Below are 27,479 nucleotides of genomic sequence, written 5' to 3' on the forward strand. Positions count from 1 at the left end.
TGGTAAAAACGTATAACCGAACATTCACTGTATTGAAAGAAAAAAATTAAATTTTTACTAAAAAGCAAGAAATACAAATAATAATCTATTAATTAATGAAACTCTCTTTGTCAACCAAAAGAGGGTAAAAAGACAATTTAGTCTTCTATCACCCAAAAAAAATGATGGGCAATAATGTAATTTCACAAGTCCAAATTTTACTGTTTTTAATTGAGACCTCGCCTACAGGTGATGTTAAAATATCTCCAATATTTAAAATTAATTTTTTTTTTAAAAAAAAAACCTCCCACTCCCCCATGTTCTCTTGCTCCCTCTCTCCTTCTCATTTTTCTAAAAAATGTGTTCATTCACATAAAGTGTGTATGCAAATGCTAGTAGTAGTAATAATAATAATAATAATAATAATAATAATAATAATAGACGGAAATTAAACCGAATACTGGTAAAACAAGTCCACATAATTGATAACTGACGAATGTAATATTGGTAACTGGTCTTGATTTAAAATAAAAAAATGAAAACACAAAGAGACAGATGCAGTAAAAACACCAATAAAAAACAAAATAAAAAAAAATATTGGAAACTGAGGAAAGAAATGTGGGAGAGAAACTGTTGTTTTCAAACTGCTTTCAATTTACAGGCTCTCATGTGACAACTTGTCCCTAATTTGACGTTTTTATAAATTTTAAAAGCGTGAGTTTACGAAACTTTGACTTCTGTTGACCATTGTCTAGAGGAGCGTAGGACTTATTCTTTTAACGTATCCTCGTAGTGCTCGTCACTACGAACGCGTTGGCGTAAGCGGAATTAAAATCAGAGCTACGGTTAAGTTTTTACGAAACATCGAATACCGAAGGTAAATAGGTAATTTTGTGTTAGAGATAGTTTGAATTAATTGTGAGACATGTGGGGACCGCGCCCTATACCTCCACCACTCCCCGTGCCCATTTTCTTCCCATTTTTCCGGGCCTGACATCTCTCATTCTCTTTCTTGTCAAATCATTCAACTCTCTCACTTTCTATTTTTTTTAACACTCTTCTCTCCCTCAGCTCTCTCACCTATCTTTTCTCTCTATAAAAAAAATGGAGCCAAGCTCCCTCACCCCACACTCTCTTGTTCTTTTCATTCGCATCCCGAGTTCTGGAGATCTCAAACTTTGCTCACTGCATAGTAGCAACCTGGACGATGGGACCACCATCATTGGCTTTCTTCTTAACCTAGTGGTTCATTGTGCTAGCATGATTCCTTAGGGTACTAAGGTCGAAGGCTGATACTGGATATGGTGATGATGATGAATTGACAAATGGATGTTTATGCTAAGGGACTCTCTTTCTCGCTCTCTTTATTCTCTATGCACTGAAGCATTGTGCAACCATGGTAAGTCTCGAAATCCTTCTTATTTTTCCTTTTAAACATAATCTCGTACTGTCTTTCAACCTTAAATGAGAATTGGGGAAAGGTTGGTGCAGATGAATCTCACCAAGGGGGAGATTCCCCAGAAATTTGGAAGCTTGGACCCGTGACCATTTAGCCCATTTCAGAGGATTTTTCAAGCCATCTCGTTGACATTTGGCCCTCGAAACTGGTATAGCCTTGTTCATTACATTTCTAGCTTCAAATTAGTTTTTGAATCATCAAATTTGGTTAAGTATCGAGTTAGTTATTAGCTTTGAAAATAGGGAAGAAATTCCCAGATTTCTGGAAAACTTAGACCGTGGCCATTTGGCCATTTTCAGACCATTTTCCTGGCCATCATAGACCTTAGCGCGGCCCTATTTTCTTATAGACTTGTTCCCTACACTCCTAACTTCACATAGGTTATGGTATCATTGATTTTGGTACAGAATCGAGCTTGTTAGGAGCTTTGGAAGTTGGACCTTCAACTTGCAAATTGCAGGAACTCGCGATGAAGGCAAGTACGTATGTACTCGTAGGCGCGTAGGCGTGCGTGGATGCCAGTGCAGCGCGTGGAGGTGCGTTTGGCCTCCGATTGATCTTTTGTCAATTTGTGTAGGTTGGTGACGTCGAGTAGATCGATTTCATATATTCAAACCCTATGTTTGAGCAATTTACAAAGGTTTTATTTAAGTTTCCATTTATGTGTTATTAAACTAAGTTAATTAGTAACTTCACATATAGGGGAAACGTATCCCAAGGACGTACAGGTCAAGCAAGGCTCGGACACTTCGTTTCGACTATGTATCTATGAGTGGGTAGATTATTTTATACCTATACATATTTACAGTTTCCCTAAATGCGTAGTTACTTCACCTTTACGCTTATATTGCCAAGTATTCGTTATTGTGATAATAAATGTGATAAATGCTGCTATATGGCTGATATATTACTGTCATGACATTCATACATATTTGTACATTCTCATCTTGCTGCACTAGTGTTAGTACTTGCCCCAGGGCCAGGGCCAGTCCTTCATGTATATGTTCACATCGCATCGTTCGCTCACCTTGGATCCAAGTTATGTGCCAGTCCTGTCTGGCATATTGCATTAGGCAATCCGACTTGTATGTGACGTGCTTCTGCACCAGTCTTCACGTGATCGTAGTACTAGAGCGTATTGATTACACCCAGTCCTGTTTGTGTCAGAAATTATCTGTTCAAACTCGTGTGTCAGCTTAGATGGATGAGCACTTAGCTATACTTGATTATCACATGATTATATTACTGCGACATTTGATATATCATGACTTGGCATATTTATGGTTATAATGCTATTGTATTATTGTTTACATACTTACAGAATATGTTTTAAGGAAACTATACTTGTTTTACGGTGAGGGGTTAGTATATTTGAAAATAAAGGTTTTTGCAAAACATTGTTTTGCTAACCCACTTAACTTTGTTTTTCGCCCCTCTAAGTTTAGTAGCAATGCTTATGTATATACGAGGATTCTGGAAAGTCTTAGGAGATGGCTACCTTCAATGGTGTAACCCTCATCCTATTCACTTTATTGTCTTATGCTTTAACATCATGTGTGAAAGGGTTCAATCCCGCTCACCCGCGCACTCTTTTGTTTAGGCACTTTTAGATTTAAATTTATTTACATTCTTTTTCCACTACGCTACACTATATGGCTTCGTCACCCTCAAGGTGTCGGCCAACACAACTCGATTCGGAGTCCAGTGGAACTTTCCGGGTCGGGGTGTGTCAGTTTGTCACATCCCGGCCCGGGCCCCCACCACATCCTGGGCTCGACTCCACCGTAGCACGATATTGTCTTCTTTGGGCCCCGACTATGCCCTCACGGTTTTGTTTCTGGGAACTCACACGAGAACTTCCCAATAGGTCACCCATCATGGGATTGCTCTTGCGCGAACTCGCTTAACTTTGGAGTTCCGATGGAATTCGAAGCCAGTGAGCCCCCAAAAGGCCTTGTGCTAGGAAAAGGTGGGCATGTACATATAAGACTTAGAGGATCCACTCCTCTGGGCGATGTGGGATGTTACAATCCACCCTCCCTAAGGGCCCGATGTCCTCGTCGGCACACTTCTGGCCAAGGATTGGCTCTGATACCAAATTGTCATATTCCGACCTGGGCCCCCACCACATCCCGGGCTCGACTCCACCGTAGCACGATATTGTCTGTTTTAGGCCCCGACCACGCCCTTACGGTTTTGTTTCTAGGAACTCACACAAGACCTTCTTAATGGGTCACCCATCATGGGATTGCCCTCATTCGAACTCGCTTAACTTCGGAGTTTCGATGGAACCCGAAGCTAGTGAGCTCCCAAAAAGCCTCGTGCTAGGAAGAGGTGTGCATGTACATATAAGGCTTAAAGGATCCACTCCTTTAGGCAATGTGGGATGTTACAATCCACCCTCCTTAAGAGCCCGACGTCCTCGTCAGCACACTTCCGACCAGAGATTAGCTCTGATACCAAATTGTCACATCCCAGCCCGAGTGCCCACCACATCCTAGGCTTGACTCCACCGTAGCACGATATTGTTCGCTTTGGGCCCCGACCCACCCTCATGGTTTTGTTTCTGGGAACTCACACGAGAACTTCCCAATGGGTCACCCATCATAGGATTGTTGTTGCCCGAACTCGCTTAGTGGAACTCCAAAGCGAGTGAGCTCCCAAAAGGCCTCGTGCTAGGAAGAGGTGGGCATGTACATATAAGGCTTAAATGATCCATTCTCGTGGACGATGTGGGATGTTACAATCCACCCCCCTAAGGGGCCCAACATCCTAGTTGGCACACTTCCGGCCAGGGATTGGTTCTAATATTAAATTATCACATCCTGGCCCAGGCCCCTATCACATCTTGGGCTTGATTCTACCGTAGCAAGATATTGTCCGCTTTAGGCCCCGACCACGCCCTCATGGTTTTGTTTCTGGGAACTCACACAAGAACTTCCCAGTGGGTCACCCATCATGGGATTGCTCTCGTGCGAACTCGCTTAACTTCAGAGTTTAGATGGAACTCGAAGCTAGTGAGCTTCCAAAAGGCCTCGTGCTAAGAAGAGGTGGGCATGTACATATAAGGCTTAGATGATCCACTCCCATGAGCGATGTAGGATGGTACAATCCACCCCCCTTAGGGGCCTGACGTCCTAGTCGACACACTTTCGGCCAAGGATTGGCTCTGATACCAAATTGTCACATCTTGGCCCGGGCCCCTACCACATCCCAGGCTCGACTCCACCCTGCACGATATTGTACACTTTGGGCCTTGACCACGCCCTCACGATTTTGTTTCTAAGAACTCACACGAGAACTTCCCAATGGGTCACCCATCATGGGATTGCTCTCGCGCGAACTCGCTTAACTTCAGAATTCCGATGGAACCTGAAGCCAGTGAGCTCCCAAAAAGCCTCGTGCTAGGAAGAGGTGTGCATGTACATATAAGGCTTAGAGGATCCACTCCCCTGGGCAATGTGGGATGTTACAATCCACCCCCTTAAGAGCCCGACATCCTCGTCAGCACATTTCCGACCAGGGATTAGCTTTGATACCAAATTGTCACATCCCAGCCCGAGCGCCCACCACAACCTGGGCTCGACTCCACCGTAACACGATATTGTCCCCTTTAGGGCCCGACCACGCCCTCACGGTTTTGTTTATGGGAATTCACACGAGAACTTCCCAGTGGGTCACACATCATAGGATTGCTCTCGTGCGAACTCACTTAACTTCGGAGTTCAGATGGAACCTGAAGCCAGTGAGCTCCCAAAATGCCTCGTGCTAGGAAGAGGTGGGCATGTACATATAATGCTTAGATGATCCACTTCCCTGAATGATGTGGGATGGTACAATCCACCCCCCTTAGGGGCCCGACGTCCTAGTTGACACACTTCCGGCCAGGGATTGGCTCTAATACCAAATTGTCACATCTTGGCCTGGGCCCCCACCATATCCGGGGCTTGACTCCACTGTGCATTATATTGTCCACTTTGGGCCCCGATCACGCCCTCACGGTTTTGTTTCTAGGAACTCACACGAGAATTTCCCAATGGATCACCCATCATGAGATTGCTCTCTCGCGAACTCGCTTAACTTCGGAGTTCCGATGGAACTCGAAACCAGTGAGCTCCCAAAAGGCCTCGTGCTAGGAAGAGGTGGGCAAGTACATACAAGGCTTACATGATCCATTCCCCTAGGTGATGTGGGATGTTACAATCGACCCCACCTTAGGGGCCCGACGTTCTCGTCGACACACTTTCGGTCAGAGATGGGCTCTGATACCAAATTTTCACATCCCGGCCCGAGCCCCCACTAATCCTGGGCTCGACTCCATCGTAGCACGATATTGTCCGCTTTGGGCCATGACCATGCCCTCAACGTTTTGTTTCTGGGAATTCACACAAGAACTTCCTAGTGGGTCACCCATCCTGAGATATCTCTCACCCGAACTTGCTTAACTTCGGAGTTCTGATGGAATCCGAAGCCAGTGAGCTTCCAAAAAGCCTTGTGCTAAGAAGAGGTGGGCATGTATATATAAGGCTTAGAGAATCCGCTCCCTTGGGCGATGTGGGATGTTACATCTCCTGCTATTGCTAATGGAATAAAAAAAAAAGACCTAATACATTTAGAATAGAACTGCTATTCGGCAGTTGCATCTTCAAGCGTGTGAAGTAAACAGTTTTGTAAAATGATAAACGTGAACATGCATGAAAATAAAAGCAAACTTGGGAGAGGAAGCAGTTTTGTGGGACATGTAAATAAAACACAAAATAAAATAACCTCAAGAAAACAATTTCAAATTGTTGTGCTAGAGCCTGGAGGAGAAGATCAAATTGGAGAAAAACCAACAAGAACTGGTTGTTCTGTAGTTCTCAATTATTAAATTTGTGTGTTTTGTTCTCCATCACAATGCTTCTTATTCCTTAATTTTCTCATGCATTTTCACAGGATTATTGAAAATTTTGCACGTTAATTGTAGTGGTTTGATTGTGGTTTTTGTTCTCTGCAGGTTTTTCTTCTCTTAACATGTCAAATAAATCAATCGATAGGTTAGGCTTTCATTTTTTTTATTTTTCTTCAGAGGACTTTTAAGGACATCCTCAAGTCACAGTGATGGAATCAAAGTCTTCAGGTTTGGATGTTTTTTTCCTTCTCGTTTTAGAGTAATTTTTCGGGTTTCTTCTTACATTTTTCGGGTTCCTTTCCCCAGTCCCCCCAAATAACAATAACAAATTGGCTTCTTCATTTTCAGACTCTCTTGGGGTTGGCAGACAAGGGGTTGCTTGCATTGAAACCTCGCTGTCCGGCTTCTCCTTTCTTATGAAATTTTATCCCTTTCCTATAAGCCAGTTCGTGAAGGCCCTTTTCAAATTGAGGTCTTGTATATTCTGTCTCTTAAGATTTGATTCTTTCTGTTTTTGGCTTATTTTTTGTCTGATTTCTCAAACAATTTGGCTAATGAAAAGTTTATGGATATACAATGGGAGAGTGTATTATTTTCTCTCTGTTTTATATGTTTATTTAGTTTTACTGTAGTTTTCATCTCTGCCTTGAGTTTTGACTTCTTTTTTTTTTTTTTTTATCTTTTGTAGCGTTCCAGGTAAATGGCGAGAATTATTCAAGTATGCGACATCATTTTAATTTCCTGTGAAAAATCTTCTCTTATAATTCTATTTGAGTGATTGAATGTGCACATGTGAGCTTTTAGGTTTGGTTTTGTATTTATTGGGTGTAGAAAAATAGGAAGTGAGGCACACAATAACCCTACCACAATTATGTATGAAATAAATTGGATCTACTAAAAATTCATATTTTGGGTGTGTTGTTAGGAAGAAATGCCTAAACTCCGAATTTGTATGGAACAAATTCATTATAGAATAAATTAATTGTATGTGTTATTGCTTTTAGTACTAAATTGACTTCTTTACCCTCCTACAAGTCATAGCTTTGATAATAAATTAAGAATATGTCTGATTTAGTTTTTTTTTTCTCTTTCTATTCTGTTGATTTTTGTCTGTAGGTACACAAAAATATGCAGATTTGCTTTCAAATTGAGAGGCCCAAGGACAATCTTTGTTCATAGAAAAAAAGTTGGACAGAGAGGGCATGGGTATGGGAACATGATTGGTTGTTATAACTTATATTGCTTTGGGACGTTTTGATATTTTAGTTTGTGGAGATTTTGCTTTTCACATCTTGCTCTGTATTTGAACTTAAGTATTAGAACTGAACTTACTTTTAAATTATAAGACTTCAAAACGCGACCGCGATTAGGATTAGAGAGGGTCAAGTATATATGTCGAGAAACTAGACATTGCAAGTATATAAATTCCAATTTGTATTACTGCTAAACTATATATATCAAATGTAATTAGGAATTAAATTAAGTACAAACTACATGGGGATGGAGAAAGTTAACATTCGCGCGTGATGCAAAAATGCCCATCGGATGCACGTTTGCGTGCGGAGAGGCTAGGCCTTAATAACGGGAAGAAACTCTTCTCCAGCCTCCAACGACGAAAACACCAGAGAAACTCGATCCCCTTCATCTCTCGCGCTGATTCGAAATCAGTAAACAAAGAGAACCTATTTCCAGATTTCAGCAGTGAGAGGCTGAAGAACGATTCAATTGGAATTTTGTTTGGGCGAATTCAAAGGTTAGACTTTGAACACTCTCTCTCTATTACTATTTTATATGATTGGGAGCTGGAATTTTGAATGGGATGGGATTGGATGCATGCTTTGTGCTTTCCTGAATGTGTTTACTTTTGTACAGATTGAAATATTCCTATTGTTTTGTTTTTGTTCATGTAAATTGGGTTCATTGTTCGTTTTGGGATGAGATTTGGACTCTATTTCTGTTTCGGTTTTCGCATATCGAATTTTTGAGAGCTATTTGATAAGAATCAGGTTTTATAACTCAAATCATTCCCTGTAGCTATTTGATGATAGGACGAGTAGTTAAGAATCAAAGAGTGACGATTCGTCGTGGTCGAGGAGATTAAGAAAACAGATTATGCCCTGTTCTAGTGTCAAACGTGAAGTCAACAATGTTCCAATGGGACACTCAAACTTACCAATTATCGCACAGGAAATCGACTTTTCCTAAGCACTTGGCTGATGAATCTGCAGCCCCATCGGTTTTTATTCTTTTTGTGTATGAACGGGTCGAGAAAGCTAATTATATTAGGTGGTCCACTGTTTTTCATTTATTTATTTGCAGAATAGGGTTATGGGTTTCCTTTTTTTTAAGATTTGGGTTAATTTTTTTGGGAAATTGATGAAATGGTCACTTTACAAATCCCAATTGTTGAACTGATCAAAATCAAATTGACGATGTTTAGATAAAAAAAAACAAAGATTAGGGATCAAATACTGATGGCATATGGATCACATACTAAAAAGTGATGATTTCATGGGTGTTGTTCGAGTGTTGAATCGTTTGTTGTTTTTTTTTTCTCAATGATGTAGGATTTTGGGATGAGGATCAGTAAAACAGAGGTGAATTTGAGGAGGCTGCTTGCATCTGCGCCTCAGCAACATAACCAGGCAAAACTTGTACATGTATGCTGTTATTAGAATTATAGGTTACAAGGTGTTATCCATTTTTAGATAATTGCTTTGTGCCAAATATTTCCGGTTTCTTGGCTTTATATTCAAAGTTTTAGGTTTTTTTTGTTTTTGCTTGGGGGATATCTACCATTTATGGATGACATAAGTAATGCTACTTTGCAGTATGTTGCTATTTTACGGGAACTCGTAGAACAACTAGCTGAAGAGAGAAATCCAGAAGGCTTACCAAGGTATGAGGGAATATTGATTCACATTCCAAACATTGTTTTGTTGATACTGGGTCCTACATTAGCTACGCCGATCAACATTTTCATATTATCCATTTCTATGTATTTTGTTGATACTGTTCCCTACTTAAGAGTTTATAAGATTCTTAGTTATTGAAATCATTATTTGCGATTTCATATACAGAGTTTCAAAGGCTGTTATGAGTGACTATTCAGAGAAGATCGAAGCCATTGCTTCCAAATTAGCTGCTCCACCGGTGTGTACATATAATCTATAAATCATTCATGTCGCTATTGTTGAAGTGTTGATAATATGTACTTTAAACCAGTTATTGGTAAAATGTGTACTTTTGATTTACAATTTTCTATGGAATTAAGTATCATGTATGATTCAAATCAATTTTACTAATTTAGTTTGAAGGTCTGGAAATTATAATGATAAGGTATGAGGAACAAAAATATTGTTCCGCTGAAACGAATTGCTTGGGAGACTGGTTGACACAACACCTAAAATATTACAGGTATTTTTAGCTGTGATGGATGGTTGGACAGTTTTTAGTTCTTATGCAGGGAACAATTTCTAGAGACAGTTTATAGTTCAAGTTTCATGATTGTAATGATTCTGAATCTCCTTCAGTGCATCAGTACATGTAATTTGTTGCGTCCTTTTTGTTATCTTGAGAGTGAATCTGTAATATATGGATTATGTTCTCTTGCATATCTGACATGGTATATTATCTGGCATCACATATGAAAGCAGGAGTTTACCTGATCAGTGGTCCAGATTAACAGCTTGGCAAGAGAATATTTCTTCAGAATGTAATGTTTTTAATTTGTTGGTCAAAGAATGTAGGGTATGTATGTGCAATATATGAAGTTCCTTGCTCCTAACTGTGATTTATTTCGCAATTCCCAGCCTGATATTCAAACACCTGAAGAGCCCCTTGCAAGAATTTCTGTCAAAGCAAACTCTTTTGATACAGGAGACAATCAGATTCCCGCTTCTCCAGGTCTGAGAAGGAGATTTGTGTAAGTAAATGATAGTTAGGATCACTATGGTTTCAGTTCCTTAGTGATTTTTTGTCTGCAATGACTTGTTTTATTTTAACCGTGGTTTTGTTAAATAGGCCTCCCTCTAATATCGAAGATGGAGCTCGCGAGACTGTTAATGTTGATTCTTTGGCACCTATTAAACTGGATGCTGCAGCCCAAGCACACATTGAAAAGCTTAAGTATATTATTACTATCTCAATTTCTTCTATTAAACTGGAGTAACTAGACTGGATGAATTTGAAAACGGGAGTTCTAGGATGTTGGTCATAAATTGGGACTGAAATGTAGTTATATATGTTTTCAATATGAAGTTACTTTTCTTTTAAGCCAAGAAAGAAGTGGATTTTTGTTTAAAAATAAATGGGATACGCTTCTTTTACAAATAGAAATGACATGGATGCTCCATTGGGATATCTAATAAAATTAGAGCAATAGAATTGGGCAACTTTGGGATTAGTTCCATCTATTTGTACACTTTTCTTTCTTTACTTTGTTGGTAACAAAGACAAAACACTACCTAAAAACAACTCTTGGTCTACAAACCCGCCTGTCTGTCATTCAGAGTGCTTATTAAGGAACTAGGAGGACCATCCAAATTGTATCAACCCAAGTCCATGTCCTGCCCATGTCTTTCCTGCCATCTGCAGCGATACTAAGATCTTTCTGCATGTTTGGTACACCACCGCCAACAGATGGTGGCTAGAATCAACATGACCTTTAACCAGAACCCACCAGAGTAGATACTGTTACTGTTAGAGAGGAAATTGCTTCGATCCCAAGTCAATTGGCGTCCATAAAGTAGAGGTCACACAATTCGGCAGTTAAAACTTCAAGTGTTAATTACATTTCCCTTCCACATTATGTTTACGACTCTTATAAATTTTCTCTCTTGTTTTACAGAAAGCTTCAAGAGGATTTGACGGACGAAATGGTTGGATTGGCTAGGCAACTCAAAGAGAGTAGTCTCATGATGAGTCACTCCCTGGAGAACACTGAAAAAGTAAGATACCCTGAGATATCTATTGCAGGATGTTGTAAGGTCTATAGAATCAATACTATTGGATTTAGCTGGCTGTGGTTTGATTTGTTTAGGTTGACACTGAAGGGAAGTTAAGTTGAATATTGCGTAGTATTTAGAGGGTGTGAGATTAGGAGAAATGCTTGAAAAGGAAAATGTTAAACAAAGAATCGAGTGTTCGGACTGAAACGAGTCCTAAGAGCCTGTTGGTATCCTATTTGGATCCATGTTTTTATACTCAATAATGATTTTTTTAGTCACAAGCTAATAATTCTCTCTCTCTCTCCCTTTCTCTCTCTCTCTCTCTCTCTCTCTGCGAGTGCGGGTTCAACTTCGCCGCTAGAGCTACTCTCTTGTTGTGCCATCCTGAGTCGATGCGGTAGGAGAGAGATGTTGTACTCTGTTGGATATGGTGGTGAAGTAATGGATCTATCATCTGATTGGCTAATTGTGGATTAGAGCTTAGGGTGACTGGGGAGGTCGACGGAAGGGGAACTGATTGAATTTTTGTTTCGAAATGGTTTTAGAAATGATGAAAACATTTGAGTAGGATACCAAACGGGCCCCAGGACACGGGGGCTAAAACAAATAGATTTGCTGAGGAATTTAAGTGGTAACAGGAGAACTGATTAAATTTTTGGTTAGAAACGTATGTTACTTCAAGAAACTAGTTGTAACTGTTTACTCTCTGGTGTCTTAGATGTAAATTCATAGCTGGTGGAAGGACATATACGTTGATCTCATAACTTAGTTATGGCTTGTATGCAGATACTTGATTCCACAGAGAAGGCTGTTGAAAGTAGCTTGGCAAACACTGGCCATGCCACTACACGGGCGACAGATATATATACTCAAAGACGTCCAAAACTACTTGTTTCACATGGCTTCTGATGTTTGTAATGACATGCGTATTCATCATGGTGGTTCTTTTAATTCGCGTCACTTAAGGGTATGTTGTGTTAGGAAGACTCATCTTTCGTCTCACAATTTCTACATATAATTTGCAACGTTGAACATTGACAGTGTACGAATAGATATAATCTTGGAGCATAGCATTGTTGATGGATCATCAGAAATGAACAGGGAATGGATCGAAATGTTAATGATACTACGACGCTAGTCACCGGAACATTTCAAGGGACTGCACTGCAACTTTCATTGGTGAAGGTCCTGCTACATATTGTAATTAGAATTAGCAGATGTTAACTAGTTTCTACTCTCCAAAGGGGTTGTACACCATGTAAACAAGCGAAGAACCGTATTAGAAAAGTCTCACATGAGCCTACTTTTAACATGATATCACACCAGTTATTCTTGCGTTAGTTGACCCGTTTGCGTTGTGTTTTTTGGATCATTGATGCAAATTGGACATCGCGAGAGCGAATCTCTCATTCCTCTCCCCTTATCTATCTTAAGGCCTAGTTTGGTATTGGTGTGCATTTTAAAAAAGCTGTTTTTGCGGTGTTATGATATTTAATGTGATAAATTATTATAAAAAAGAATAATGTAGGGGTAAAAATTGTAATTTGGTAAAATATGTGGGGGTATACTTGCAATTTGAAAATTTTATTAAGTGCGCAATGATTACTATACTTTGAAAGAAAAAAAATATACTTTTTATAGGAACATGATAGACCCTACTTAGACCTAGTTTGGGAGTGAGGTGCTTAAAAAAAAAAGCACATATGAAAAAAAGCTGTGAGGGTTGTAAGTGTTTGGTAAACTGAAAAAAAAGAGCTTATTTTGGAAGCTGCTGTGAGAATAAGCTGAAATCAAAGGAAAAAGCTGAAGCTGCTATTTGCAGCTTTGGAAAACTGGCTTTTTTTCAAAGCACACAGAGCTACAGTGCTCCTTTAATGAAAAGACCCACTATCAGACTACTTTTCTTTCCAAAAGCACTTTTACAAAAAAGTTTACCAAACGCTCTGCTGATTTATTTCACAGCCGCTTATTCTCACAGCACAGCCGCTTATTCTCACAACAGTTTTTTTTCAAAGCACAGCAATACCAAACCAGCCCTTAATGCTTTTACTTTTCTATGCTTTTCTATTCTTATTGTTATCATTTTTAAGAAAAAAACACCTCTTTTGATTTTTCTAAATAAATTTGATGTCCTAGATTTTTTTAATAAGCTGTTTTTTTTTTTTTAAAGCACTACAATTCCAAGCCAGCTCTAAGAATAGGCACTTAGCTTATTCATGTCTAAAGTAAGGAGAAGGTTGCATGCGTTATGACATGAGGTTTACAATTTGAGACTACTTTTCCAACTTAATCAGTTCTGCATATTAACAAAGTTACATTTGTTTTGACCTATATGAACAAGTAAGCGCATAAGGACATATGTTTAGCTACTAATTTACCGTGACTTCAAATTAGAAAAAATAATAATAAAAAAAAAATAAAAGCGAGGTTTATATCGGAACATTTTACAGGGCACGAAGATTGCAGATCAACTTTTGGAACACGGTGATAGCAACGCCCGCCATTCTCTTCTCTATATAAACTGTGAAGCAGTCTACCATTTGGGTATAACCTTCTCTCCAATCCATTTACTTCATCAAATCCTAGTAGCTTCCGTTACTAGCTATACACCATGGAATACATTAACCAGTACTACTGCAAATGTATTATTTTGGCTTTGATCTTCATGCTGGGAGCCTTGTCTTCTCAAGCCACTTCTCGCACTCTCCAAGATGCATCAATGTATGGGAGATACGAGCAATGGATGGCTCGTTATGGACGTGTATATTCTGACATTAACGAGGAGGAGAAGCGCTTCAATATTTTCAAGGAAAATGTTGCCTTCATAGAATCTTCCAACAATGATGCAAACAAACTTTACAAATTGAGCGTCAATCAATTTGCAGACCTTACGAATGAAGAATTCAAAGCCTCGAGAAATAGATTCATGGGGCACGAATGTTCCGCAAAGACGACTTCTTTCAAATATGAAAATGTTACTGCACCACCAACTGTAGATTGGAGAAACAAAGGAGCTGTGACACCAGTCAAGGACCAAGGCCAATGTGGTAATCAATTTTATTTATAACTTGGAACTTCATTAAACGGTTTCTAGTACTCTAACTATGATTTAATTGCAATATTATACAAATCTATGTCTATTAAATTAACCACTACTTAATTTATGCAAAAAAAAAAAAAAAAAAAAAAAAAAAAGAACAACATGATATCTAACTGCAACAAAATACTTGCAGGATGTTGTTGGGCTTTTTCAGCGGTGGCAGCCATGGAAGGAATTACTAAGCTTACAACTGGTAAATTGATATCTTTGTCTGAGCAAGAGTTGGTTGATTGTGACACAAGCGGTGTAGATCAAGGTTGTGAGGGTGGTTTGATGGATGATGCATTTCAATTCATCAATCAAAACCATGGGCTTAGTACCGAGACTAATTATCCTTACACCGGTGTTGATGGTACTTGCAACACCAAGAAGGAGGCCAACCATGCAGCCAAAATAACTGGTCATGAAGATGTGCCAGCAAACAGTGAAGAAGCCCTTCTGAAGGCTGTTGCAAATCAGCCAATTTCTGTTGCCATTGATGCTGGAGGTTCCGATTTTCAATTCTATTCAAGTGGTGTCTTTACAGGAACTTGTGGAACGAGTCTTGATCATGGGGTTACCGCTGTTGGTTATGGAGTTAGTGCTGATGGGACTAAATATTGGTTGGTGAAGAACTCATGGGGCACTGAATGGGGTGAAGAAGGATACATAAGAATGCAGAGAGGTGTTGAGGCAAAGGAAGGTCTTTGTGGCATTGCTATGGAAGCCTCTTACCCCACTGCATAACTTGAATTACCATCCAAATCAATGCCTACAATATCTAATACCCTGGACGTGTATATCGTAATATGTACATGATGAACTTGTACGTTTAGTACAATACGCTATATGGTCTGCGCATCGGTAGTACCAAGTTTATAATTACAAATGAAGAACTTATTCGATCTTTTAGTTGAATTGTCTAGTTACGCTAAATTTAACCACTTGCTAAAATTAGGTTTATGTGTTAATTCTCTGATATGATTCTTCCCCTCAAAGGAGGTATATATATAGTCAACGAGCCTTGCAGAGCAAGAATAATAATAACTCCTAATTCTAATTACAGTAGGAAACGAAACCTAAATAGGAAATGTAACCCACTAATTACTAATTACAATTAATCCTACAAGTCAAGCCACGCTAAAGTGAGAGGTTTAGGTTCAATTCTCACCACACATTATTACTAGCCCATTGTAAGGCTTAGCCCACTTCTTCACCCCTCAATGTCGATAATATCATTTGTTCAAAAAAATAAAAAATAAAAAAATTGGTGCATATATGTCATTGATGCCCGACTTGCTAAATGTGTTGTAAAATGCCTTGCTCAAAATTGCTTTTATTAGCATATCAGCTAATTGGTTCTTCGACTTCACAAACAAAAATTGAACAATCTGACCTTCCAACTTCTCTTTGATGAAATATTTATCCACCTCAACATGTTTGTTGCGATCATGTTAAACTAGATTATGAGCAATTTCAATTGCAGTTTTATTGTCACAACATATATTCATATGAATTCATTCCCAATTTAATTCCTATTATTGAGGAACCCTATATTAATTTTATAATATTTTCAACTACAGATCGGGATACAAACCAAAGGTCTTGAGCGACCAATCCGGCAAAACAACTCAAAAGATAAAGAAGTAAAATTAATTTCTTCATGCTCGTTCCAAGTTTGAAGTACCATTAGTACAAATGAGAATCTCCTTTGTTACATGATTTCTTCTTTATATAGATAGATGTTGGATCTATGGAGCAATTACTTAAAAGTACATTTTGTACAACAATCCTTCCTATCTCATAGAAAAGGATACCATGATCTTGAACCGATCTAACTTGGAATCGCAAATCCTAAGTTTGTCCATGAAGAGCATATCAAATTATATTAGTGTCTATAATTGATTTCTTTTGTGTAATACTAATCGATGGGGTCTCATTGGTATGTGCTACCAGATCTCGCACATTAGCATATATTAACCCATATATCATTTTTTATCATTTCAATTGTAATTAAAATTTATTAGGCGATGAAATTGTAGGACTAGATGATTCGTCAAAAAATTGGATGATAGCTATTTTTTTTTTGTGCATAACAAGATTATTAATTACTCGTTGGGAACAACAGCAAATAACAACTTTTTTGCATGCATATTCGTGGAAGTAAATCTCATTATAAAAGCTTATCTTTATCCATATAGAAATTGAATGGGAATGAATTTTGAATCGGATGGCTCGCCCAATGAGAAAGGCCTTGACCCTGGCAACTGAAAAAAGAAAGAAAAGAACAGAAGGAGAAAAGAACTTCTTTGTAATTCTCTAGAAGTCATATTTAAATTTGAATACTATTAATAAATTTTACATCAATAGTCCCGCCATGATTTAGTAGCAGTAGGTGGCAAAGTTGATTTCTTATCTATTACATTAGGAACTGCAGATTTTTTGGTGCATCACATTCATACATTTACAATTCATGTGACGGTATTAATACTCTTGAGAGGTATTTGCTGGTAGTTTGCATTTGATATCAGATAAAGAAAATCTTAAAAATGAAAAGAAAATGGAAAATATGCTGCATTGACCCATCATTTGTTCAATTTGATACTTAGTTAATTCTTTTATGTTTATGTTCCCACTGATACAGAATAAATAACGAATCTGAATGGCTTTTTAGGTCCAATTCCATCAATTTTTGTTGATGCAATTCTTACTTGTTCATCGGCAAAGCGTAAAGTAACCAAATTTCGTCTAACAAAGGTAAACTAACTATATGGGGGTCTTCTGTTAGTGATATTATCTGCTCAATCAGTTAAATTTTTTTATGCCCATAAAGCTAATTAAGTTTTGTTGATGTACAAAATCGTGAGACTTTGAAACTATGTAAAGTGTTAAATTAAGTTTGTGACATTCTCAAGGTTTCTCCATCACCTAGTGAGGACAATATGTAAAGAGATAGAGATAAAGAACTAAACACAAGATGTATGTGGCTCACCCTAAGTTGGGCTATGTCCACGAGGGTATAGGAGTTCTCATTAATAATGAAGAGTTTACACAATACATAGGTTCAAGCATAATCATCATTAGTGAGTTCTAATGATGAGTTTAAGTACAATAATGGCATTAAGGATTAATTGAGAAGAATGGTCTCCTTTTATAGTTGAGAAGAGTCTTCGGCTTTCATCTGTGGTCGATGTAAGATTCTAGAAGGTTTATTCTGATGTCGCCCCACGTGTCACATTGTGATTGGCCTCCTAGTTTGGGAGAAACTCTTGTGCTTCGGCATGGGTTCCTTAGCACGAATTCTCCAGTGGGTCATTCAAGGTATGAAGTTGATCGATACTCGGTAGTTTTCAGATTGGTAAAATATGGTAGAATCAAGTTTAAAGAGAGGTTGGTCATCTTGAGATTAATTAGAGGTGGATTGCCATTTAGTATTGTGGTTTAATGGTATTCCTCTTCACATGTAAGTGAGAGGTCTTAAGTTTGATTCTCGTCAAAAGTGAATTTGAACCGCATTATTGCTATTCCATTGTGAGGCTAAGTCTACCACCCTTTTCGCTTTAGTGTAGATAATATTGTTTGTTCCAAAAAATAAAAAATAAAAAAATAAAAATTAGAGGTCAATTTGACCGGAAGCATTAGGTGGCGTGACTTGTAGAATTAATTGTAATTATTGTAATTGATGGGTTATGTTTTTTGTTGGACATGGAATATCACTGATATCCGATCCATATCTCTGTTATTTTAAAGTTGTGTAGGGGATTTGCTTACATGGTGAAGTAAGAAGTGAAAGGTGGCCGCTCTACTTAGTGCATAAGCTGAGTATGGAGGAATAGCTAAAGGACTGTGTTAACCTTCTTCGGTTTAGAGGCTGCTTTGGTTACAGAATTTAGATTTGCTTCTAAGTTTGTGATGAATCTATAATTTGATCAAAGATCTACGACTGACATTTCGAGTAAAGCAATTTACAACTTATTTGGCAAGTTGAGCATTAGCAACATTTATGCACCAATTTGAGGGACATTGTTAGCATAAGCTAACTTGTAGGATGTTGATTCATTGTTATTATTGTTAGAGGGATATGATTCCTATTTTAATTTTATTTCCTATTACAATTAGAAGTAGAAGATGGAACACGAACACATTTTGCTAAGTAGACCCTAATATCTCTCTAGGCTGGTTTGGAACTACTTTAAAAAGAATTTTTGCTGTAAACCATTTCAGTAAAAGCACTATTAGAAGCACAATAATTTTTTTAATAATACGCAAGTACTTCCTGAAAATGCACTTGAACTGTTTTCTGAAAGAAGTGCACAACAAGTGCTTCCTGAAATAAGCACACAACATGTGCTTCTTCTAGGAATTACTTTGCATGTTTTTTTTTAATCTAGAAAGACTTCAAACTTTTTTTGCCAAACATGGTCAATATTGTACACTATATATTTGTTTCTAGGATTGTAAGTTGCTTGAAATAATTCGAGCTTGCAATGAGTTCGGCTCGTGATAGGAGTATATTTATGTCACTTAGTTAGCTTGTTTTTGGCATTTATGTTGTTAGTTCCTAGTTATTTTAGTATATTAAGCTATTTTCGTGTGTTCGTAGGTCCAAAGGGCTAAAGGAGCAAGAAAGTGTATTTTGGAGCCTTTTGGTGCAGTTTTGGGCTTGAAATGAATAACACATGCTTGGAGCTAAGTAGATGGACGAAATTGAAGATCAAAGGAGGTTAGGAATGAATAATGAGATGAAAGAAATGAAGAAATGAAAATGAAGAACAAAGAGTTCAGAATTGGAAGCCAAAGTTCTAAAGTTGGAGGTTTCCATTCTTGAAAGTTTCTATTCTTGGATTGGAAGTTTCCTAATACTTCCTCACCTATGTTCCAGCCACAAAAGGATTCCAAAATATGTGAGGACATTTAATTACATATTCTAGAAGTCCTAAACTTTCCCTAAAGTCCAAGCCGCACCACCCTAGGTTTTTTCCTTTTCTTGCCGCACAAGGGATCCTCTCATTGCCTAAATTCTGAACCAAAATCACATTCCCTTTTCAATTAAAAGTCAGCCGCAGCTTCCTTCCCTTTTCTCTCTTAATTTCTGACCTTAAATACCTTTCCTATATTGTGCCGCATCTTTGTTATCTATTTCTCTTGAAATTCTGATTCTTTCTTACCTATTCAATTGTGGGACAAATTAGTTAAGTATTTAAAACCCTTTTTCTGAACCCTAGCCGAGTTTTAGCCTTTAAAAAGCTTTAGCTGCACCACTCAGAGGAGGGCCATAATCCACCTATCCACCCTTCACCATAACTCACCGATATCCATCTACCACCACAATTCACGATAAAAATCATCAACCACACCTTGTGCCGCAACAAAGAAGAAGAAGGAGAGCCCTTGGACATTCTTGCCATTCAAGTTAGAGTTGCTAGAACGTTTTAGGTGTAATCTTTCTTTTGTTTTCAATGTTTAAGTTCAATAATCTTTGTTTTGCGAACATGAGTGGCTAAACCCGTTTTTGCTAGAGGGAATTCAAAGCCATGAACATATTTACAATATGAATTGATTACTTTCAGTTGTGATTTCATAAACCTTGAATGCAATTTACTTAACTGTTTGATTGATAACTTATTCTTGTATGTTGATTGAGGGTCGACACTTAGTTTGCATGCATGAATTTGATGCTAGAATATAAGGGAGTTTCACCTAATCGTTATGAACTTATATTCATAAGTAGTGGAGGTTGCTGGTCACGATCGTGTTAAGTAAATTACTGGCATAAGTTTCATGCAATTCATAGTTACAAGTGCCTTGTCAATGCTTATGATTTTCATAGAACTTAATGATCTTTGCTCGTATCTCTATTATGCAATTCATGTAGGGAACTTGTGAGGAATGATTTGGGTTGTCACATGCATTCATCCAATTCAATGAAACTAGGAAAATCTAAAGGTTAATTAGTGCAATTCATGGTTAATCTGGGGCATTGAGGTTTATGGTTTATCGAAAGAACAACTGAATATCAATTTGTATGCTAGTGTGTCATGTGTGGAGAAGGAATTCTAGCTAACGAATCATCCATATTTTTCCCTAATTTCGTGCAAATCTGTCTAGTTCTAGCTTACGTTTTGTTTTTACTTTATTTTCATCCAAAACCCAATCCCCCTTTACTTTAGTGTGTCTAATTAGTTAGAATCTGTTTTAGTTTGTGTTTTTAAGTGTTTTGAGTCAAGTAAAAGTCAATTTTCGTCCATAGTCATTCCTAGTGTCTAGTTTGAGTCTATTTGGTTGTTTTAAGATGTTTTGAGTATTTTAAGTTTGTTTTGAGTCTTGTGAGTCTTGTTAAGTGTTTTTAATTTTATTTTTATGTTTTAAGTCAGTTTAGAGTAGATTAGCAATCCCTCCTAATCCCCGGTCCAGAACGATCCATACTTATCCATACTACAATTGTCAACAAGAGGGTTTAATTTGTGTATTGGATTATTTCATATCAAATTTTTGGCGCCGTTGCCGGGGATTAGCAAACCCGTTGTTTCTTTTTGTTTATTTTCGTGTCTTTTGCTTTTGATATTTGATTTAGTTTTCTTTCTTTGATCTTAGGTACTAGAGAAGCATGATATGGAAATTGCTAACATTCAGTATCAAATAGCAAATCTTACTTCTCAATTGTCACAGTACATCAACAGGACCACAATACAAAGCACCCCTACATTCGATGTGTCCTATACACAAGGATATCAAGCTGATTAACATCCATAACAAAGTTGGGAGAGTGTCAGTACCTGGGGTTATCAAGATCACAATCAATCAGGGAACAATTTGTTTTCCAACATGTACAATTCGGATTGGAGTGATCATTCAAACTCTATGTGGTGGGAACCTCAATCAGTTCAACACGAAGCATAATGGCAGCCATATGAGGAGTTCTATTCAAGACCTGTGCAGCCACCACAACCTCATATACAATATGCCTAACCAAACTCAGGTTCATCAATAGATTATGATCAAATTCTTGATGAATTAAATTCTTTGGCGCATGGCTCACAAAATCAAGCCAAGGAGGCTCAACAAGGAGAATATTGGCAGCAATGTGAGGAGGTTTATACAACACCAATGCATGCACCATAGCCTCCCCCACAACAATATGCCAAACCAAATTCAGGTTCGCTATTTGATAATCATCAAGCTATTCAATTACTAACTTCTCTATCGCAGGGATTACAAAATCAAAATAATTGAATAGAAAATCAAGCCCAAGTGATGCGCGAATTGAAGAATTGAATGCGAGAGATTGTAGAATTCAAGGGGCAAATTCAAGAACAAAGTGAACTCCCCAACTCAACTATTGTAAATTCAATGGGAGATTTTGAAATCACTGAAGCTATCACTTTGGGAAGTGCTATGGAGATTGGAGATGGCCTAAAAATGTCCAAACATAGCCTAGAAGAAGAGAAGAAGCTACTGATTGAGGAGAAAGAAGACACACCAACGGCAAGGGAAGAACAACCCTTGCCGCAGGCCCTTAAAGCTTCCATGCCATGCAATTCAGGTAATGTTGTTCCAAATTCAATTCTTTCTAATCCTATTCCACCAAATGTCCCTTTTCCTCGCAGGTTCATGATTTCCAAGGAAGAAGAGAATGAAAAAGACATCTTGGAAGCCCTTCCAAATGTGCAAAGTAATCAAGTTTCAGAATGCGTTGAATTGTTCAAAGAACTTTGTACACTGAGAAGAATAATTCAAGAGAAAGAAGTGGATGGGAGATATCAAGAATTTACCAAAGAGGCTGTACATGAGACAACAAAGCCCAAAGAAGTTGAATTTTATGACACGGGACAAGTTCTAACCATCACATTCAATCTGGCCAAGTCCAATCTCCCTGAAACTTTCAAAGAAGTAGTGTTTGTCATTGAGTTCTTGTCGGACAAAGCAAGTAAGTCATATTCTCCAATTTCCATTAAGTTTTATACTAACATGTTGATTTTAATGATTCAGGCACCCACTCTAGAATTTGAACCAATGCCGGATCATTTCAAGTATCACTTTCCATTCAAAGATCAATTCCATGCCATGGGACCTAGGGGAGTTTGAATGGAAGCATCGTCCAACTGCAAGACGTTAAAGCAAGCGCTTCTTGGGAGGAGGCAACCCATGCATTCAACAAAGGAACAATGGAATTCTCACTCCAAACTCAGATTTGTGTTCCTAAACCCTTCTCTTTACTGTTTTATTTTGCTTTGTTTGTTCGTTGTTTGTTTGTTTGCTTTTGTGTAAGTTTCTGTTTTGAAACATTGAGGAGAATGTTTGATTTAAGTGTGGGGGGGGGGGGTAAACAAAGTGTTTTTATTGAAAATTCGTGGGTTTTTATCACCTATCACTTCTAATGTTGTTTCTCACTGTTTTAAGTGTTTTTAGTGTGTTTTAAGCTGTTTTAGTATGTTTTGAAAAGAAAATACGAAAATTTGAAAAAAAATTCAAAAAAGTGTTGAAAAACAAACCAAAAAAAGTTGTTTTTGTGTGTTTGTTTGTGTCTTAGGGTACCTTCCAACACAATGATGAGGATTTGGTTTTTAATTGCATGACTGTTAAAGAAAGTTAGAAACATGGGTGGAAGTTTGATATGCTCTTTGGTTAATACTTGGTTGTAGTTATAGTTTACAAATTCACATGTAATCATAAAGGATAAAATCAGTTTTTGTAACATGCTTGAAGGAAGGAACTCAAACTAACGCTACATCCCTGAGAGACTTAAGCCTAAACATTTATTTGAAGAGTTATTAATCTGTGCATTCTTGTTTTCTAAAGTCGTTGCATGATCTCATTATTCTTTGCTTGGTTGCTACTTAGAATTCGTTTCATCATTATAGATCCAAATACTGGAACTCATGCTCATTCCATTCAAAGCATGATATTGAGTGCATAACACATATTCAAGATGAAGTTGTTTAGTTAAACTAGAGCCAAAAAGCCTATCCCTTTGTCATATGTTTTGTAGGTTTAACCCCTTTGAGCCTTCATTAGCCTATTTTCTTTGTTAACCACATTATCCCTACCTAGCCTAGATTAGGACTATCCATACCCTTGTTCTTAAAGAATAGTGAAGCATGACTTAGAGGGAATTCCCTTTGATTTTTGCAGAAAAACAAGTGTGGGGGAAGGATTTCAAAGTGTATGTTTTGTGTGCCAAAGAAAAGGGCACGGTTAAAAAAAATAATAAAAAAAATTCGTGGAAAAAGAAAAAGAAAAGAAAAAAGTGTGTGAAAAGAATGAAAAACAGTTGAAAATAAGTGAGAATAAGCTCATAAGTGTTGATTGTTGAAGAAAGGGTCCAAAAGATTGAATCTGACCCTAAGTGTTTTGTGAACCTTTCCCTTGTGTTTAAAGTGGATTTTTGCATTCAAAAGTGAATTCTAAGTGTCAATTTCATTACTTTGCTCACTATTGCTTTAAGAACATTTGTTTATCCTTACCTTTTCTTGTTAGCCAATACCCTAGCCCCGTTACAACCCTTGGAATCTTAGGTGCTATGTGTTTCAATATGTGGAGTTTGGAATTGGTATGAGCATATGGAATCCATGGTTCTCGCTTCTAAGTAGTGGCATTCCGTTCATGAGATCATATATATACATGCATTAATAATTCCAGAAAATTGCTTTCTTTGTTTAAAACATATGTGAGTACTAGTTTTCATGTTTACATCAATCTTCTCACATATATTTAGTGTAGGGTGTGTAGTCAGAAAATCTGAGTGAAAATTGAGTGCATATCTAGTAAGGAATTAGGGAATTCTCTAAGGCATGTTACTACATTCAAAATGTTGTTTTCATTGATTAAATGCGAGCTAGTGAATGGTGACTATGATTTAGTGTTTGCTCGAGGGTAAGGATGGCCAAAATCTGTGTAAGTAATGATTTTTAGCATGTCATGTTCATTGGAAATCCCTAAGACAATTGTTGGAAGGTCTAGATTGTGTTTTGTTTCTTTTGTTTGTTTCATTTTGCTCGAGGACTAGCAAAAGCTAAGTGTGGGGGAATTTGATAGGAGCATATTTATGTAACTTAGTTAGCTTGTTTCTTGGCATTTATGTTGTTAGTTCCTAGTTATTTTAGTACTTTAAGCTATTTCCGTGTGTTTGTAGGTCCAAAGGGCTAAAGGAGCAAGAAAGTGTATTTTGGAGCCTTTTGGAGCAGTTTTGGGCTTGGAATGAATAGCACATGCTTGGAGCTAAGTAGATGGACGAAATTGAAGATCAAAGGAGGCTAGGAATGAATAATGAGATGAAAGAAATGAAGAAATGACAATGAAGAACAGAGAGTTCAGAATTGGAAGCCAAAGTTCTAAAGTTGAAGGTTTCCATTCTTGAAAGTTTCTATTCTTGGATTGGAAGTTTCCTAATACTTCCTCACCTATGTTCTAGCCACAAAAGGATTCCAAAATATGTGAGGACATTTAATTACATATTCTAGAAGTCCTAAACTTGCCCTAAAGTCCAAGCTGCACCACCCTAGGGTTTTTCCTTTTCTTGCCGCACAAGGGATCCTCTCCTTGCCTAAATTCTGAACCAAAATCACATTCCCCTTTCAATTAAAAGTCAGCCGCAGCTTCCTTCCCTTTTCTCTCTTAATTTCTGACCTTAAATACCTTTCCTATATTGTGCCGCATCTTTGTTACCTATTTCTCTTGAAATTCTGATTCTTTCTTACCTATTCAGTTGTGGGACAAATTAGTTAAGTATTTAAAACCCTTTTTCTGAACCCTAGCCGAGTTTTAGCCTTTAAAAAGCCTTAGTCGCACCATTCAGAGGAGGGCCATAATCCACCCATCCACCCTTCACCATAACTCACCTATGTCCATCCACCACCACAATTCACCATAAAAATCATCAACCACACCTTGTGCCGCAGCAAAGAAGAAGAAGGAGAGCCTTTGGATGTGCTTGCCATTCAAGTTAGAGTTGTTGGAACGTTTTAGGTGCAATCTTTCTTTTGTTTTCAATGTTTAAGTTCAATAATCTTTGTTTTGCGAACATGAGTGGCTAAACCCGTTTTTGCTAGAGGGAATTCAAAGCCATGAACATATTTACAATATGAATTGATTACTTTCAGTTGTGGTTTCATAAACCTTGAATGCAATTTACTTAACTGTTTGATTGATAACTTATTCTTGTATGTTGATTGAGGGTCGACACTTAGTTTGCATGCATGAATTTGATGCTAGAATATAAGGGAGTTTCACCTAATCATTATGAACTTATATTCATAAGTGGTGGAGGTTGCTGGTCACGATCGTGTTTAGTAAATTCCTGGCATAAGTTTCATGCAATTCATAGTTACAAGTGCCTTGTCAATACTTATGATTTTCATAGAACTTAATGATCTTTGCTCGTATCTCTATTATGCAATTCATGTAGGGAACTTGTGAGGAATGATTTGGGTTGTCGCATGCATTCATCCAATTCAATGAAACTAGGAAAATCTAAAGGTTAATTAGTGCAATTCACGGTTAATCTGGGGTATTGAGGTTTATGGTTTATCGAAAGAACAACTGAATATCAATTTGTATGCTAGTGTGTCATGTGTGGAGAAGGAACTCTAGCTAACCAATCATCCATATTTTTCCCTAATTTCGTGCAAATCTGTCTAGTTCTAGTTTTTGTTTTGTTTTTACTTTATTTTCGTCCAAAACCCAATCCCCCTTTACTTTAGTGTGTCTAATTAGTTAGAATCTGTTTTAGTTTGTGTTTTTAAGTGTTTTGAATCAAGTAAAAGTCAATTTTCGTCCATAGTCATTCCTTGTGTCTAGTTTGAGTCTATTTGGTTGTTTTAAGCTGTTTTGAGTATTTTAAGTTTGTTTTGAGTCTTGTGAGTCTTGTTAAGTGTTTTTAAGTTTATTTTTGTGTTTTTAAGTCAGTTTAGAGTAGATTAGCAATCCCTCCTAATCCCCGGTCCAGAACGATCCCTACTTATCCGTACTACAATTGTCAACAAGAGGGTTTAATTTGTGTGTTGGATTATTTCACATCAACTCGTGCCAGAACCAAGCAAAGCCTAATTAATTCGACTCAATTGAAAAACAAATCAAGCATGAACAGACATCTTCGGCTTGTAAAGCTTGTGAGCAGCTCAAAACATTTTACGAGACACTCGAGGTAGGCTTGAGCTCGGCTAGGTAATTCAAGCTTGACAAGTGTTAATATATATATATATATATATATATATATATATATATATATATATATTGTTAATGCAGGGTTTTCATCTCACAAAATGGTGCAAGCTGGGAAAGAGATCACAAAGGCCCAATTAAAGTCAAAGCCCAAGAAAGATTAAGAAGCCCAAAGCCCAAGGGTGTTAAAAGAGAATATGTCTGAGCGATAAAGCCGACCGCTCACCAGCTTAGTTTGACTAGACTCCATAAAGTACTTGTCACCCGCTAGGTGCAAGTGGGCATGCTGACAACTTTAAGGCACAAGAATTAAGAGGCAGGCCTACTCAGACACTAATCAAGCCACATGTCATTCAACAATTGGAAGCAAGAGTCTAGGACGGGACATAAAAGGTGGTAGGGTAGCTGCTCGGGGTGATATGGTTAATTAATCAAGGACAAGCAAGTCACTCGGCGCACATTACTCTAAAAGGCGTGTAATCTCAACTAAGCACATATCACTTCACCACCGAATATCTATTGATGGTTAAAGGAGTTTTCAGCACATTAGTTGATGCGAGCGGCGCATTAAATGCTACAAAGGTGATCGAGAGGCTTTTTGAGTTCATTGAGGGCCTATGTAAGGGGGTGAAAATCTCTTGTAAAGGGTCAAAGGACTAAAGCCAGAAAAATTCCAGTCTTAGCGGAACGCTATTTATAACCTTTGAAATCAATATAATCCGAGCAACATAGTGGATGTAGCCCAATTTTGAGGGGTGGACCACTTAAATCCTGAGTCCATTTCATTTCAGTTATAGTCCATGCCAACCAAGGGGTAATTGTTTTATTTGTTAACTTGCAAGTTTTAAGAGTTAACAACATTTATAAAAATTCTCAACTTTAATTAAATTTGTTGTAAGAATAATAATTTATTTTGTACTTCTTGTATAATATGGAGACTCATATTTAACTAACTCAATTAAG

At 37.6% G+C, this 27,479-nt stretch overlaps 2 protein-coding genes and 1 long non-coding RNA gene across 5 annotated transcripts; all 3 read left to right on the top strand.

The window, feature by feature from the left end:
- Positions 1-1,045: 1,045 nt before the first annotated feature.
- On the top strand, positions 1,046-4,518 carry LOC139192678 (uncharacterized). Of its 2 annotated transcripts, XR_011576939.1 has the most exons (4): positions 1,046-1,378; positions 1,461-1,586; positions 1,846-1,974; positions 2,141-4,518. It is a non-coding gene; the product is annotated as an uncharacterized lncRNA (long non-coding RNA). The 2 variants fall into 2 exon arrangements; XR_011576938.1 differs by having other exon boundaries at positions 1,846-4,518.
- A 1,896-nt stretch (positions 4,519-6,414) lies between these two features.
- LOC114822102 (uncharacterized) lies at positions 6,415-12,618 on the top strand. 2 transcript variants are annotated; one of them, XR_003770211.2, is made up of 12 exons: positions 6,415-6,557; positions 6,678-6,801; positions 7,018-7,047; positions 7,446-8,082; positions 8,897-8,989; positions 9,161-9,228; positions 9,410-9,482; positions 10,142-10,254; positions 10,353-10,457; positions 11,179-11,278; positions 12,065-12,245; positions 12,320-12,618. XR_003770211.2 is itself a non-coding variant. In XM_029096184.2 (12 exons), exons 6-12 carry the CDS (start codon positions 8,906-8,908, stop codon positions 12,185-12,187), a joined length of 666 nt encoding a protein of 221 aa, XP_028952017.1. In that variant the 5' UTR covers positions 6,415-6,557; positions 6,678-6,801; positions 7,018-7,047; positions 7,446-7,535; positions 7,801-8,082; positions 8,897-8,905; the 3' UTR covers positions 12,188-12,618. The 2 variants fall into 2 exon arrangements, 1 of the variants encoding a protein (XP_028952017.1); XM_029096184.2 differs by having other exon boundaries at positions 7,446-7,535; positions 7,801-8,082; positions 12,065-12,618.
- A 1,271-nt stretch (positions 12,619-13,889) lies between these two features.
- LOC114822093 (senescence-specific cysteine protease SAG39-like) lies at positions 13,890-15,200 on the top strand. The gene is made up of 2 exons (XM_029096150.2): positions 13,890-14,325; positions 14,512-15,200. Exons 1-2 carry the CDS (start codon positions 13,890-13,892, stop codon positions 15,102-15,104), a joined length of 1,029 nt encoding a protein of 342 aa, XP_028951983.1. The 3' UTR covers positions 15,105-15,200.
- The last annotated feature ends 12,279 nt before the right edge of the window (positions 15,201-27,479 follow it).

Source organism: Malus domestica, chromosome 16 (assembly GCF_042453785.1).
Source record: "Malus domestica chromosome 16, GDT2T_hap1".
NCBI classification, from domain to species: domain Eukaryota; kingdom Viridiplantae; phylum Streptophyta; class Magnoliopsida; order Rosales; family Rosaceae; genus Malus; species Malus domestica.

Coding starts and splice junctions, on each gene's coding strand:
- LOC114822102 (XM_029096184.2), top strand. CDS start 8,906: ATGAGGATCAGTAAAACAGAGGTGAATTTGAGGAGGCTGCTTGCATCT. Junction 9,229..9,409: donor AATCCAGAAGGCTTACCAAG/GTATGAGGGAAT, acceptor TTTCATATACAG/AGTTTCAAAGGCTGTTATGA. Junction 10,255..10,352: donor GGTCTGAGAAGGAGATTTGT/GTAAGTAAATGA, acceptor TTTGTTAAATAG/GCCTCCCTCTAATATCGAAG.
- LOC114822093 (XM_029096150.2), top strand. CDS start 13,890: ATGGAATACATTAACCAGTACTACTGCAAATGTATTATTTTGGCTTTG. Junction 14,326..14,511: donor CAAGGACCAAGGCCAATGTG/GTAATCAATTTT, acceptor AAATACTTGCAG/GATGTTGTTGGGCTTTTTCA.